The sequence below is a fragment of the Mastomys coucha genome, unplaced genomic scaffold, assembly GCF_008632895.1.
Source record: "Mastomys coucha isolate ucsf_1 unplaced genomic scaffold, UCSF_Mcou_1 pScaffold4, whole genome shotgun sequence".
NCBI classification, from domain to species: domain Eukaryota; kingdom Metazoa; phylum Chordata; class Mammalia; order Rodentia; family Muridae; genus Mastomys; species Mastomys coucha.
In genome coordinates, this window is record NW_022196910.1 from 43,475,158 (window position 1) to 43,490,530 (window position 15,373).

At 42.8% G+C, this 15,373-nt stretch overlaps 1 protein-coding gene across 3 annotated transcripts in view; it reads left to right on the plus strand.

The window, feature by feature from the left end:
* Nucleotides 1-14,895, plus strand: part of Ptprb (protein tyrosine phosphatase receptor type B) — a 111,727-nt gene extending 96,832 nt beyond the window's left edge. For all 3 annotated transcript variants that reach the window (XM_031350440.1, XM_031350441.1, XM_031350442.1), the window contains 4 exons: nucleotides 229-392; nucleotides 3,387-3,522; nucleotides 11,548-11,668; nucleotides 14,601-14,895. In XM_031350440.1, the coding sequence (XP_031206300.1) occupies nucleotides 229-392; nucleotides 3,387-3,522; nucleotides 11,548-11,668; nucleotides 14,601-14,623 (444 nt within the window). In that variant the 3' untranslated portion in view covers nucleotides 14,624-14,895. The remainder of the gene's footprint in view (nucleotides 1-228; nucleotides 393-3,386; nucleotides 3,523-11,547; nucleotides 11,669-14,600) is intronic.
* The last annotated feature ends 478 nt before the right edge of the window (nucleotides 14,896-15,373 follow it).

Below are 15,373 nucleotides of genomic sequence, written 5' to 3' on the forward strand. Positions count from 1 at the left end.
GGAGAGGAGAGGAGAGGAGAGGAGAGGAGAGGAGAGGAGAGGAGAGGAGGAGAGGAGAGGAAAGGAAAGGAAAGGAACAATCCTACAAAGAGGGGGCTCTGTAAATCCTGCTTTTGCTGGTCCACAGCCTGTAGTTTCAGACCATGGAAACTCCTGTGTGACCAGCTGTCAGAGGCTGTCATTTGAGGTTTGCCCGCTTGTCTCATTACCTACTCTCCACACTTGCAGGAAGAACAGTTGGATGCACACAGACTCATCCGTCACTTTCACTATACGGTGTGGCCAGACCATGGGGTCCCAGAGACCACCCAGTCCCTGATCCAGTTTGTGAGGACCGTCAGGGACTACATCAACCGAAGCCCAGGGGCCGGGCCTACTGTAGTGCACTGCAGGTATGAGCAACAAGTAGGACAGTCATGTTGGAGACAGTGTGTAGGAACTTGAAACAAGGCAAAGGCCTGTGGCCTGGGAAGGTTTCTCCACATGAACCAGCCCATCTCACCCCACCTTTTTTATGATATTCTTCCTCTTCTAACTTCTTTCTTCCTCCAAGCCCCTCCTTCTTGTCACCTTCCACTCCACTCTCCCCCTTGCCTTCCCCCTCACTCTCTCCACTTGCTCTCTCCACTCACTCTCTTCTTGCATGAAATAGAGCATCCCTAAGTGACTTCCATGTCCCCCATAATGGCCCCATCACACCTATAGTCCAATATCTTATCTCTTCCTTTCCTGTTTTAGTCAAGAAATTGACTCTACAAGTTTATTCTTTTGTTTGACTTGCTTCCAATTTTTTAAACTGATCTTTCTTAGGGTTTTTATACAAGCCAATAGGTTTCATTATCACAGTTTCATACATATGTGTCCTTACACTTTACTCCTGTGTGTTTTTCTCCCCCACAGATCTCTTCCATATCCCTGCCTTTGTCTGGTGGGGTCCCTCCTTACCCCTTGGGCTTCCATACCCCGCCTACTTCATTATCATTGTCTGCCTTAAGATTGTTGTCTCCCTCCTCGAGGCCTTCTTTCTGTTGTAATTACCCACACTCACACACATTCATGCACACATGTACATGTATAATGTATGAGTTTCTTTTCTATTGCTATGATGAAACACCACGAGCAACTTATGAGAGAAAGAGTTTATTTGGACTTACAGTTGCAGAGGTTTAGACTCCATGATGGCAGGGGCCGAGTGACAGCTCGTAGCAGCACAGAGGTTGGAACAGTGTGCTGAGAGCTTACGTGTTGAACTACGCAAGAAGCAGAGGGCAAACAGGAAGTGGGGTACAACTATGAATAGCCATAGTGAAAGACTTCCTCCAGTAAGGCCACACATTCTAAGCCTGCCCTGAGAGCATCTAGGTCCTGCAAATAAGAGAAAACATGTCATTTTTCTTTCCAAGTCTGATCAGTGCACCGGCTTATTCCTGCTTCTTGTTCTTTTTAGCTCTCTGAGATGGCTTTCTCTCACTACCACCTGAATAAATACTTCCATCTTTCAAGTTCCCTGGCTTGGACCTCACTCCAGGTCTAGTAGCATGTTTATGTCCACTATGGATGCTATAACAAAATCCTGCAGACCGGGTAACTTCCAAACAATGGAAATTTACATTTCACAATTCCAGAAACTTCAAGATCAAGTCACAGACAGATTGGTGCCTTATAAAAACATGGTCTCTGAAGCCATGTGTGCCCTCCAGAGAAGAGAAAGTTGTGTTCTCGCATAGAGGAAGGCAGACAAGAGATAGGCAAAGGGACTGAGCTAACTCACTCCAGCTGTCTGTAGCCAATTTCTGCTCTTAAATTTCTTTCTCTCTCTCTCTTGACTTTTCTTTGCTTCAGTTCATCTGTCCATAAAATCAACTTAACAAGCCATCTTTCTCTCTCTGGGGAGCCTGATGTTTAGCTAATTAATGTGTGCAGCACACTTTGATAGCCCTCACTGAACAGTACTAATAAATAAGGAGCAGAGAATTGCCACAGTAAAAGAAATGTCAAGTGTGTTAATTTCTCCCCAGCAGTCCCACACCCTAGGAGCCCAGTTTTATATGTCTTTGGACCCCAGTGCCTTAATGGGAGTATGAAACACTCAGGCATCTCCTGCTTTCTGAAAAATGGCAGGCATTTTCTTCCAGGAACACTGGAGAATTGTTCTGTGTCTTATAAACATGTTCATTGCCAACCAAAGTAACTGAAGGGAGTGTCTACCAAGAATAATGATACTTATTTAGGAATAGTAAAACACTCCAGTGGGTATAGGTGCCACAGTAAAGGACAGATAGAATCAAAGCTGAGTTTTATGACAAAAGTGGGGAAATTTACATATGCTACTTTGTCACAAGGCTCAATAGCCTGAGGCAGGAGTTGGTGTTTGCTCACTAGTAGAGGCACCATCACTGGCCTTAGCTTGGCAAGTCTTCTGTGGAAAGCAGCTACAGTGTTAATGCTAAAGATAACTTTTGCATAGAAACCATTTGTGTGTGTAGCCCATGAAAAGCTGGGTGTGGATGGAAGATTAAGAATTTCTTGTGGGGCTGTAGAAAGCCCTTATGAAGGTATTTGTCACAAGCTTTAATTTTGTCTGGGTGGAACAAGAACAAATCCATCTCAGTCTCATCAATTTGTACAGCATCAAGAATTTGGCATTAAGGAGCAATTTAGCAATCTCTAGCAAAAGTGTCCATACCCTATAACCAACCCAGTAGCTCCCCTTCCAGTTATCAACTGCTGAGAAATTGCCACACAGATACACAATGGTATTCACGCAACACGGTTTTTAATAGAAAAAGTAACAGTGATCTCTATAGATGGGGGTGAGGGAGCCAAGCATAGATGCATGTACCTGTGAACCCAACACTCGGAAGACTAAGGCAGAAAGCTCAAGAGCTTTCTCAATTTTTTTTTAAAAGGCAAGTAGACAATGGAAAAGAAAAAGAAAAGAAAGAAATTAAGAAAGAAAGCAAAGGAAAGAGAAAGATGAAATTAGTTCTATGTCACAAATGGATAAATCTCAAGACAATACTCATAATATTGATAGAGAACTTGGCAAAAAAAATGTGTAAAGTGTCTTGACACCTCAGTAAATGTTCAAAATGTACAAAATGTTCTCTTGGATTTTCAGGTTTGTAGGAAAATTATAAAAATAGGCAGAGGCCTGAAATAGACCAAGGTCAGAGTGGTGCTTACGTCAATGGGGTGAAGGTTAGGAGGGAGGGGAAGAGATGGACCACATGGATTCAGGATTATCTTTCTGTGAGAGAGCAAGTCTGTGGAAAGAAAGATTTCCTGTATTCTCCCATAATTTGAGAGACAAAGTTGACCAGAGTCTCCTGATATAGTCTTAAAAGAACAATTAAATCCTTCATCTTCCCTTCGCTTCTCTCCAGTGCTGGTGTGGGCAGAACAGGGACGTTTGTTGCCCTGGACCGGATCCTCCAGCAGTTGGACTCTAAGGACGCCGTGGACATTTATGGGGCAGTGCATGACCTAAGACTCCACAGGGTTCACATGGTCCAGACCGAGGTAAGACGTCTAAGCCAAACACCAGTGCCTTCCTGCACCCCTCCCCGACCCCTAAACTGTCCAGGATAGCTGAACGAGATGCAGAAGTAAAAATACATATTTCTAGGACTTCGTATTTTTGAGGTACATCTCATTGCCTTCAGCATTAAGTATATTCTTTACTAAATTTCTCGGGGAAGAATTTATTTGGTAGACAGTAAGAAAGGTGGAGTGTTTGGGGGAAGCATTATATGTGGGGGACTGGCTAGACCACTTAAGAATTCATTTCAAGGCAGCCCGGTAGATAAGCACAGAAACATCTATGAAGACTTCCAAATCTCTTCTCTCCCCTGGCTCCACCCACCTCCACATGCCTCCTCATCTCTAGATACACCAAGTGCTGTTTATCAGGAAGGTTATGTGTCTCCCTTTGAGAAGTCCTTTGACATTTGTAGATCTTTAGATACTATCCCATGGTATTTATGTTCATTTCCGAGGTAGGAAGCTAAGGCCCAGGGGCTTAAAATGTTTTGTACAAAATCCATAGCTGTGCTGAGCAATGGTAATACATGCCTTCAATCTCAGCACTCAGGAGGCAGAGGCTGGTGGAGTTCAAGGCTAGCCTGGTCTATACATTGAGTTCCAGGACAGCAAAAGCTATACAGAGAAACCCTGTCTTGAGTATATGGGCAATACAAATTGGACACGGTAGATTTTTGTTTGTTTGTTTGGTTGGTTGTTGGTTTTGTTTTTTTTTTGGGGGGGGGGTGGGACACAAGGGTGGGAGGGTATACCTGGGAGGAATGAGAAGCAAGTGTGATCAAGGTACACTGTATGAAATTCCCAAATAATAAAAATATTATGTTGCAGGGTGGGCGTGGGGAAGAATTCCATAGCCACGAGGTAGCCAAGCTTGGACCTTGTTCTGGATACCAAGCCGTTGACACACAGCCCTACAGTCAGGTCTTGACATAAACCTCATATACACCAAGCACATTTCATTCCTGCATCAACACCTTCCAAAGTTCGGGTTCTCCACTCATTGGCTTTCCTACATTTTTGTTCAAGTGACTCAGAGGGAAAAGACAAAATCTAAATATCTAAAAAGCTTTCTGTGGAAGAAAAGTTCTATCCGCATGCTACCATAGCTGTAGCCATGGAAACTACACACACATCCGTGCTCTGCAACCAGCACCCCTCAGCAAGGTTCCCTTTGAACTCTGATGAACCCACTCTCCTAAAATCACTCCATCCCCTGGATTCTTTCTGGTGCGGCATACATCAACATCCTGCGAAGCTCACCTTCTGTGCCACATTTGGCAAGAGCCTGGTGGCCTTGCCTCTCCTGTAAACAGTACCTACTCACCAGATCTGCTATCACAATTGTACTACTAGCCCTGAGTGTGTGGGTGGAGTGTGTCTGTCTGTCTGTCTGTCTCTGCTATGGTTTAGATGGTGATTTTTAAAGATTATTCTACTTTTATTTATGTGTGTGTGTGTGGTTGAGTGTGTGTGTGAAAGATAGAGGGAGAGAGGAAAGAGAAAGAGAGAGGGAGAGAGAGAGATACAAGTATATAACAGTGGCTGAAGAGTATTGAAGTTAGGCCCCGTTTTTGCTTCCCAGCCCCATGTTCCCAAAACAAGACTCAGACTCAGATTATATTTACAAACACCTTGGCCATATAGCTAGGCTCTACTCTGACTAGATTGTAACTCAAGATACTTATTTTAACCTCCATTTTGTCACATGGCTGGTGACATGTGTCATCTCCTCCTGTTTATTTGGTCTCTTCTCCCCACCTCCTTTCCTCCCAGAATTTTTTTCTCCTCCTGATGTCCCACCTCTCTTTCCCGCCTAAGCCATCGGCTATATACTTTTTAATTGACAGGTGAGGCATCTATGAGCCTCACATGAGATGATCTCTCTACAGAAGAAGCCCGAAGATGGTATTGGGTCCCCTGCAGCTGAGGCTGGTTACAGGTGGTTGTGCAGCAACCATTGTGGGTGCTGGAAACCTAACCCTGATCCTCTTCAAGAGCAAGTGTTCTCCATCATGGAGCTATCTCCCAGTGCCAGTTCTGTTTTGTTAATACAAGACCTCACTATATAGGCCAGGTTAGCCTTGAACTTGCAATCCTTAGTCCCCAGAGCAATAAAGTTACAAGCTTGTGCCACCACTGGCTAGTGGCTAGTACATTCTGGCTAGTACATTCACTGTAACAGTTTATCTACCATGTTCTCAATGAGTCGTTATGAAATTGTTTAAGTGCTTGCAAAACTTGGGTTATGTATGGTTTGGTGGTAGAGTGCTTACCTACTATGCACAAGGCCCTAGGTTTGTTCACCAGTACCATGGGTTAGAGGCAGGAGTGTAACTGAGAAAATCAGATCATGAATCTCCTTAAACCTAAACCCCAGCTTCTACAAATAACAACATTATTTCCCCATCTGTATCTCACACCAATTCTCTGACCTCATAAAGCAAATCTGTATATATGTATGTGTATATGTGTGTGTATATATATATAATATGTATGTATGTGTGTATATGTATATATATTGTGTATGTATATATACATGTGTGCATATATATGTGTATATGTGTGCATGTATGTATGTGTATGTATATATGTGTGTGCATATATGTATATATGTGTGTATGTGTATATACATGTATATGTGTATATGTATGTGTATATGTACATATGTGTGTATTGTGTATATGTGTATATATACATGTGTGTATATATTATATGTGTGTATATGTGTATATATGTGTGTATATATGTATGTGCATATATGTGTATATGTGTGTGTATGCATATATGTGTATATATGTATATGTATGTGTATATGTGTGTATATGTGTATATATGTATGTGCATATGTGTGTGCATGTGTATATGTATATATATGTATGTGTGTATATGTATATATGTGTGTGCATATGTGTATATATATATAGATGTGTGTATATGTGTATATATGTGTATATATGTGTGTGTGTGTGTGTGTGTGTGTGTGTGTATGCATGTGTATATATGTGGACAGATACTCTTTAACATCATGACCACCATGCCTTTTATCACACTTAACAATTTTAATTGTAGTTCCCTAGTCAGCATTTAAATACCCTACCCATCTTTTTAATTAATTAATTAATTTATTTATTATTATTATTACTATTATTTATTTATTTATTTTTGGTCTTTCAAGACATAGTTTCTCTGTGTAGGCCTGGCTGTCCTTCAAGTCTTTAGCTATATCAGGCTGACCTTGAACTAGATATCTGCCTGTCTCTGCCTCCTGAGTATGTACTAACACACCTGGGTCCTACCCATGTTTTAATATACATACATATATTAAAATTTTTCAATCTTCCCTTAAAGCACCTAATCTACTTATTTCATTCATTTCCTCCCCTGTCTGTAATAATCCTTTCTCCCATTTGTTTTCTGTGCCACTTATTTGCCAAAGAGCCCAGCTCATCTGTTCCATTTCCACAGTGTAGAGTGGTCCACCACCCCTTATGCATGTGGTGAGCTGGCTGTCAAAGAGCCCAGCTCATCTGTTCCATTTCCACAGTGTAGAGTGGTCCACCACCCCTTATGCATGTGGTGAGCTGGCTGTTGGGGCCAGAGGCTTGTTGAGCTGTAGTTCTGCAGTCCCAGTGCTCCTAGGCTGTTGCTGGGCACCTCCTTTTGTCACAGCATAGGACAGGCAGGCCATCACATAGATTAAATCGATGGTGACCTCACTGGCAGGACCCCAGCCTCTCATCCTCAGGCTTCCCAGTAACTGTGCCTTCACTATGGTTGCTGGGTGGCTGTCACTTCACTTAGGGCATAGGATAATACCACTCACATCTCCATTTTTCCCTTCTTTGTTTCCTTTTGTTTGTTTGTTTGTTTTGTAGTTGTTCGTTTGTTTTGTTGTTGTTTGTTTGTTTTGTTGGGGGTTTTGTTTTGTTTTGCTTTGCTTTTTGAAATAGGGTTTCACTGTGTAATAGCCCTGGCTACCCTGGACTCACTATATAGAACAAGCTGGCCTGAAAATCACAGATCTGCCTGTCCCTGTCTCCCAAGTGCTGGGCTTACAGGCGTGTGCTACCATACCATCTCATCACCCATATTTTAACTGTCATCCTTTCCTATGCCAGAAGGCTGAGGCCTTGGGACTAGAAACTTTTCTGTCTCTGTATGACTTTTTGAAATCTATTCTACAAATGAGCAGATACCCTACAATTACTTTGCTAAAAAGTCGGCACAAGGGTTTTATTTCCATATCACTTCCACAAACTCAGACTGTAATTAATTTGTAAATTGGGGAAGAAATAGCTAACGCATTATAAGTACTCTTCAGCTGTGTGTGTGTGTGTGTGTGTGTCTGTGTGTGTGTGTGTCTGTGTGTGTGTGTCTATTCAGGCTCCTGGTTACTTTCAGATACAACTTGGGCTATGCATCACTTCCATGAACCTCTCCAAACTCTTGGCGTTACACACTGGCCCCAAGCAAGGGCCCCTGTTCTAACCATCACTGTCCACCTTTCTGAGCAGAGGCAGCAGCCATCGACCAAAGCTCCTCCTTTCTGAGAATAAGTAGTAATTTAGTTGTGTATGATGACTGCTCTCATGGGAAGGTGGCACTGGGATGTTATGGGATGTAGTATCTTGGCTCCCATTTAAGAGACTATCCTGGATGTCAGGCATGACACAGGCAACCCGTATTTTAGCCACACTGGACTCCCAACTTGCTTTCACCCTCTCTTTCTAGGTTGATATTTTCTTCCTCCAAATGATCTCAAGTTTTTCCTGTCCTGCATGAACCTTTATAAACAATTCTAGTTTATCGCTTTCTAGGTATTTGATCACATGTCTGTCCTTCCGATAAACTATGCTCTCAGGAGCCATGAACCAAATAGCTATGGGTGTAATAACATAAATCCTATACATCACTATGAAGATTGGTAGAATTAAATGGAATGGGGTATTGTTAGCACTCAGCCAGCCCTTCCCCCATTACAAAAAAAAATCTTTTGTGAATTTAGGTTTACATTTTTTTTTTTTTGCATTAAGGACTAAATGGGGGTACAGTAGCAACTTGATGATTTTAGAAGTAATCAGTTTTTGAAGGAGCGTCCTATTGGGAAAAGAAAAGTTGATATTTAAGACAAGGCAAATTAATAGAGAGTAATTAGTTTCAAAGCCCATGGTGGATCACTGTTGAACAATTTATTACTAAGCTATGGCCTGAGTGTAACAGAGTTCATTCACAGCTTACCTTTTCCATCCACAAGCAATTTAATTAAAAAATAGGAATGATGTGGAGCTCAAGAGGTGTTCAACAGTGCGTACTGCTCATTCAGAAGATTCAGATTCGGTTCTTAGCCCCAGTCTGTTACACCCTGTAACTCCAGCCCCAGGGAATCAACACCAACTTCTGACCTCCAAGGGCTCCTACACATTCATGGTGCACATAAACTCAGGCAGACGTGCACACACACACACACATAAAAATAACCAGTCCCAGTTGCTTTTCAAGGTGAGATAAAACCAAGTACGATCTGTGATATAACAAAATAAATAAATAATAGCTTTAATAGTTCTTAATACTGGAACAAGCCTTGCTTATGATTAGGTGTTTGTTTGTTTGTTTTTGTTTGGCTTTTGTTGTTGTTGGTTTTTGGTCCTAGCCAATACTACAGTTCCATGGTAGAGCTCTGACCTAACATATGTAAGGCCCTAAGTTCAAATCCTAGCACCACAAAAGATCAGAAGCAGAGGAGGACTAAGGATGTGGCTCAGTTGGTAGACTGCTTGCCCACCATGCAAAAAGCCCTGAGTTCATTTTCCCGATTTGGAATAAAACTGGGCATGATGACCCCGACTTGTATTCCCAGCACTTGGGAGCTAAGGCTGGAAGACTGAAAGTTCAAGGTCAGCCCTGGCTGTATAGCAAGTCAAGGCTGGTCTGAACTATGTGAGACTCTTCAGAAAACTAAAAATTAAAAGTTTGAATCTAGTGACTTTCTTAGACATACCTTCTAAAGTGCCATTAGTAGAATACCAGGCCAGTTTCCAATCAGGAATGCTGTCTAGTGCCACCAGTGAAAACAAGAGCTGTTCACTTTGAAGAAGTATTAGTGAGGGGAGACTTATTTCCATATTGTATCTCACACCTTTAAAACCCTACAAGCGCCGTGACATGGATCACCTTAAACACACAGTCCAGAAAGAGTACTCCGTATCCATCTCCCTGATACTGGTACTGAATCTACTGAGTCTATTCCCTTGAACGAACAGAGGATATTATCTGGAGAGGAGAACCTGGGTTTCTTGTGTTGAAGGGGAAACAAACTCTAAGACACTTCACCACTCTCTCAACCTGTGGGAAGAAAGCCAATCGCCCTTGAAAGGCATACTTTCTTCCTAGCCTTCTTACTCCCTCCTTTCCATCAATTGCTGTATTGTGATAAGAAGCACAAGGTTGGGCACTACAGAACAACAGACCTCCACCCCTTGGTTGAAAGGAAGGGAAGGAACCCTGTTCGTAAGTTTGGTTGCCTGTGGCCAAGACTCTATCATCAGTGGAATCTTTGTGATGTCTTTATGGTCACCAGGGCACTTTATCCTCTGTATTTTTTTAAATTTTATTTATTTTATGTATATAAGTACATTGTTGCTGTCTTCAGACACCAGAAGAGGGCATCGGATCCCACTACAGATGGTTGTGAACCACCATGTGGTTGCTGGGAATTGAACTCAGAACCTTTGGAAGAGCAGCAGGTGCTCTTAGGCTGAGCCATCTCTCCAGTCCACCCTCCTGTATTTGTTTTCTAAACTAGTTAATCCCCAAGTGGCTAGCCAGAGGGCCTGTCCTCTTTGAGTAACCCTAGGTCTCAGACAACCACCCGCATCTCTGAGGTTCTTCCACTGTTCAGATTCAGATGCTAAGAGGACAGAGACCTAGACGCTGAGCTTGTGTTCAAAGCTGTGGCAATCAGTGGGTTAACTGCACACACCTCCAGATCTGAAATAGAAGGTGCAGAAGAAGAAAGAGTGTGCAATGAAATGGATTCCTCATAAGAAAATAAATCAATATACTGAGAACATGAACTTGGGGAGGTCATACCTCTAGCACCAAATCCAAGGATCTCATTTCCTGGCCATGCAAACTTGGCAGAGCTGATGAACTCTGCATCTCAGTTTGTTTTCTGGTTGCATGTGCTTCACAAGGGTGTTGTGATCTTAAGGCAGCTTATGTAAAGGGCATATCAAAGTGTTTACATTCATCCTCGTGAAGGACCCATTGTGTACAGGACATAGGTCTAGGCACTCACAGCACACACTGTGGAGATATTTGTCATTTAAAGAGAGTGGATGAGAGCCGAGGAGATGGTTCAGACTGTCAAGTGCTTGCTGTTCAAGTGTAAGGACCTGAATTTGGATTAAAAAGCCAGGCTCCCAAGTGAAGTCCTGGCCAGCTCTGGTACAAAAGGAGACCCTATTTGAACAAAAGAAGAAAAAAATAGAAAAAGATTATAATAATACAAAATCCCAGCAACTGTAGGTGCTTGTGACAGTTTTGTGTTTGGTGATGTACTGACTGCTTTTGTGTCAACTTGACACAAGCTAGATTCATTAGAGAAAGGAGCCTCAATTGAGGAAATGCCTCTGTGAGATCCAGCTGTAAAGCATTTTCTCAATTAGAGATCTACTGGGGAGGGCCCAGCCCGTGATGGGTGGTGCCATCCCTGGGCTGGTGGTCCTGGGTTCTATAAGGCAAGCTGAGCAAGCCAGGGGAAGCAAGCCAATAAGTAACATCCCTACATGACTCCAAGTTTCTGCCCTATGTGAGTTCCAGTCCTGGCTTCCTTTGGTGATGGACAGCAGTGTGGAAGTGCAACCCGAATAAACCCTTTCCTCCCCCAACTTGCTTCTTGGTCACGATGTTTGTGCAGGAATAGAAACCCTGACTAAGGCAAGTCCCTTATCTTTCTTCTGCTCGAGGACACCTTTCTCTGATGTGTTTTCTGACTTCCCACAGTGTCAGTACGTGTACCTGCACCAGTGTGTGAGAGATGTCCTCAGAGCAAGGAAACTGCGGAATGAGCAAGAAAACCCCCTGTTTCCAATCTATGAAAATGTGAATCCAGAGTACCACAGGGGTAAGGCCTCACCAGCTTCCACTTAATTTGCTTTAAGTGTATTTTCCAAAAGACACGCAGCCTGGAAACTAGCACTAGCTAAACACTCCCGCAGTATAAACCTCCAATTTCTCCTTCTACCAGAAAGACACCCCCAAAAATAGCAGCAGAAAGGATAGGCAGAATGGGGAGGGGTTCCATAGTTAAACAGTCATCAATACTTTTTGCAGTACTGGCATGATAGCCAAGGCTCACACCTGGAGGGCAGATGCTCTGATGATGAGCTACACCCACAGTAGCCCATTTCAACCGTCTGCTTGCCTAGCCCAGCAGGCTCGCTACAAAAGGCTTTCCCTAGTATTTCTTCTCTAAGAGATAGGACTGACTACTAGGGGAGACAGCGCTGAAACTATAAGTGGGAGTTCAAATTGCAAAGTTGATGCTGAGAAGAATTTGGCGATCAGGGTTTCAGTGGCTTTAATGCACTTGTGTCTGTAACCAAGTATTCTTCCTATTATCTTAAGTATACAGAATATTCTTTGTACATAAAGCCTTTCCATTTTACAAGTTGAAGTAAAAATCAGTACTGCCACAGAAGATTATATTACCCAGTTTGGCATTATCGCAGCAAAATCCTTGAGGTGGCTGGCATCATAAAGCAGAAAATTCGTTGAGCTTACCCTGTTAAGGTTCAAGAGCATGGCACTTGTGTTAGTTCACTCCTGGTGAGGACTTCACAGAGAATGGTGAATAGGAATCCCAGGACTGCCTGACAAGGTGAGTGGTCACATCTCCAACCAGGAGAAGAGATAACAGGGAGAGGCAAGGCTGAATAACCCTATGAGAGCTTCCTCTGAGGGCTCATCACCTTCCAAAGGGCTCACCATGGCATTGTCTAAACTTGTCACCTGGCAGACCAAGCATTCAACTATTTTGAACCCTTGAAACAGAAGTTATATTCAAGGCATAGCAGGGACTAGCTATACCAGAGCACACTCACTAAGACTAGTACAGTGTGGCCATTAAGAGTGGGCTCTTTTGTTTTGTCATTTGAAATAAAGGCTCTGCTGCCTGGATTGGCCTTGGCTCAAGCATTCCTTCCACCTCAGCCTCACCATTAGCAAGACTAGAGACACAGGCCACCGTACCTGGCTCTGGAATATTTCTGAGGATGTCATCTTAATATGGATCCCCTTATAAAGAAGCTTGTCTTGGTTGCTCACAAAGCACTTGAGACTAGGTACCTTATAAAGACAAGGGGTTTGGGGTAAGGATGTAGTTCAGTGGTAGAGCTCATACTACAAAAGAAAAAAGAAAAGGAGTCCATGGTAGGCTGACCTCATGCATTTGACCTCTGATGGGGCCCACCAGCTAGCTAGATCAGATGAGATCATGTGGAGAGAGAGAAAGCAGTAGCTAAGGACAGACCATGCTTATTCTCTCATCACAACCGATTCTGTGGAAGCTAGTTCATGTCTGTGAAACCTAACCCACTCTGAAAGACCAACTCTAACCTCTCAGTGATCCTATCACCTCCCGCTTGGCCCATTTCTCCCAGGCCCCACCACATTACAGCAGAGACCAAGTGTCCACCGAGTTACAAGCCATAGCTTAACCACGGCATGGCAAGTTAAGAAATGCGGAATGTAAAACAGACAGAAGCAATATGTATAGAGGGGAAAAAAATAAACAGGAGGAGATATGCCAGTCAGATTGATCTTTCTGACCACGTGATGTTTTTCGACCGTTTTATAAATCTTCTAGAACAAGAATGTAACGTTTTTCAGATTAAAAAAAAAATCAGGAGTAAAAAAAAAAATTACAAACTTCTTGAGGCATGCTTCTGTCAAGCAATAATTAAAAGGCAAGAAGAGGATTCCTGCCACTGGCTCCCCACGGAGGCCAAAGTACTACCCAGGCTGGGGAGGAGAATTGTAGGTCTCAGATCATTGTTCTGGACCTGCCTGTTCTGTTCACACTTTAACAGACACATCTCAGACTGCCTTCTCTGTTTTTCAGTGCTGCTCAGCTGCCAAGAGTTTCTCCTGAGGTTTCCTTAGTTCTCTGCATCCTCAGTTCCTGCCCACCCAGCCAGTGTGTTATTCAGTGAGCTGAAAAGAACCAGCTAGAGAGCAGTTTACAGGAGTGCTTCGCAAATCAGATAATCTTTTGTGTTGTAAATAATTACCCCCTAATTTATCTGTGAAGTAAATTAAGGTTTTTGCACGTCAGCCCTCTTTTAAGAAACTCCAGGATGGTGGTTGTTGGATGGGGTAGATCTCAAAGGGTTCTTTGTCTTGTGCTACTTGTTTGAGAATCTTTGAAAAACTAAGCTTGGGTGTGCCTAGAAGAAGCTAACTGTGGGCTTGAAACATAACTACTGTCCTAAAGGCTAGGATTCAGAATGGAGCTCTGAAGCTGCCTGGAGTTCATAATTCTCCTCAGGAAGAACACTTTGTGTCCTGGCCTTGGCCTGCCTCTGTAACTCAGAGGCAAGACATGGGCAGCTGGAGTCCCTTCCAAGACCAGGAATCTGCCTTTCTAAATGGGCTGGGCTAGCTTCATAGTGATGCTCTATCCCAAATAGCTTAGTGATGTCCTAAATCACTTTAGTGATGTCCACCAGTGTCTTCCATATATACATTTCAGAAGTAGGACAGTGGAGATAGTCCTCTACAGAATTTCCTCTATAGCAGCAATTCCCAACCTTCCAGATGCTGTGACCCTTTAATACAGTTCCTCATGTTGTGGTGATCCCCAACTGTAAATTTTTTGTGGCTACTTCATAACTGTATGTTTGCTACTGTTTTGAATCATAATGTAACTCTCTGATATGTAGGATATCTGATATGAGACCCTTTGTGAAAGGGTCATTCAACTCCCAAAGGGAACGTGACCCACAGGTTGAGAACTGCTGTTCTACAGTTTCTAACCATGCCATCTTTGCTTCCAGATGCAATCTACCCAAGACATTAAGAATGCACCTGAAGATCCCCTGGATAAAAGTTTTTCACTGTGTGACTTTAAAACAAACAAACAAACAAACAAACCTTGCTTCATGCCCTGTGGGAGTGCTAGCCATTTCTGTTGATACTATGTATAATTTATTAATCTGGAGAATGTTAAAGAATTTATATAATTTAAAGGTAACAGATATTATTGTATATACTTGTATTTTGTAGTTTCTCCTGTAAATATGTATTTTTCATGTTTAAAATTAAGCTTTATATAATACTATTTTTCCACACTAAAGTGTTCATGGCTTGTTCTACATAGACCCATTCAACCTGTATGACAGGGCCACTGGTGAAATGTGTGTAGAGGAAGTTACAAGGACAGTCTCTGGGGCTGTTTCTCACCTGTTCTAATAGTCACTGGATAAACAAAAGCCAGAGCTGGAGAGAGGGTACCATAGGGCTAGGTTGGTTGAGCTGCTTCCTCATGAATGAACCCTGTGATCTAAGGAGTATAATAGTCAACAAAAGATTAGGGCTGTGGCCAAACCCTGGTGGTAGGCCATATGCCAAGAAATTGAAAATAAATGAATGCACTAAAAGGAGGTTTCGACGGCACCAAAGCTGAGCTAGGTGATGTCTAAACTAGAAGCTTTTTGTCTGACTCCTCCCAGGGTCCCAAGCCATGGTCACCTTGAAGCTTGCAGCGACCATAGGATTAAGGGTTCCCATGGGAACGATACTAACAGGGGTGAGGACCTCTCCTGACAGG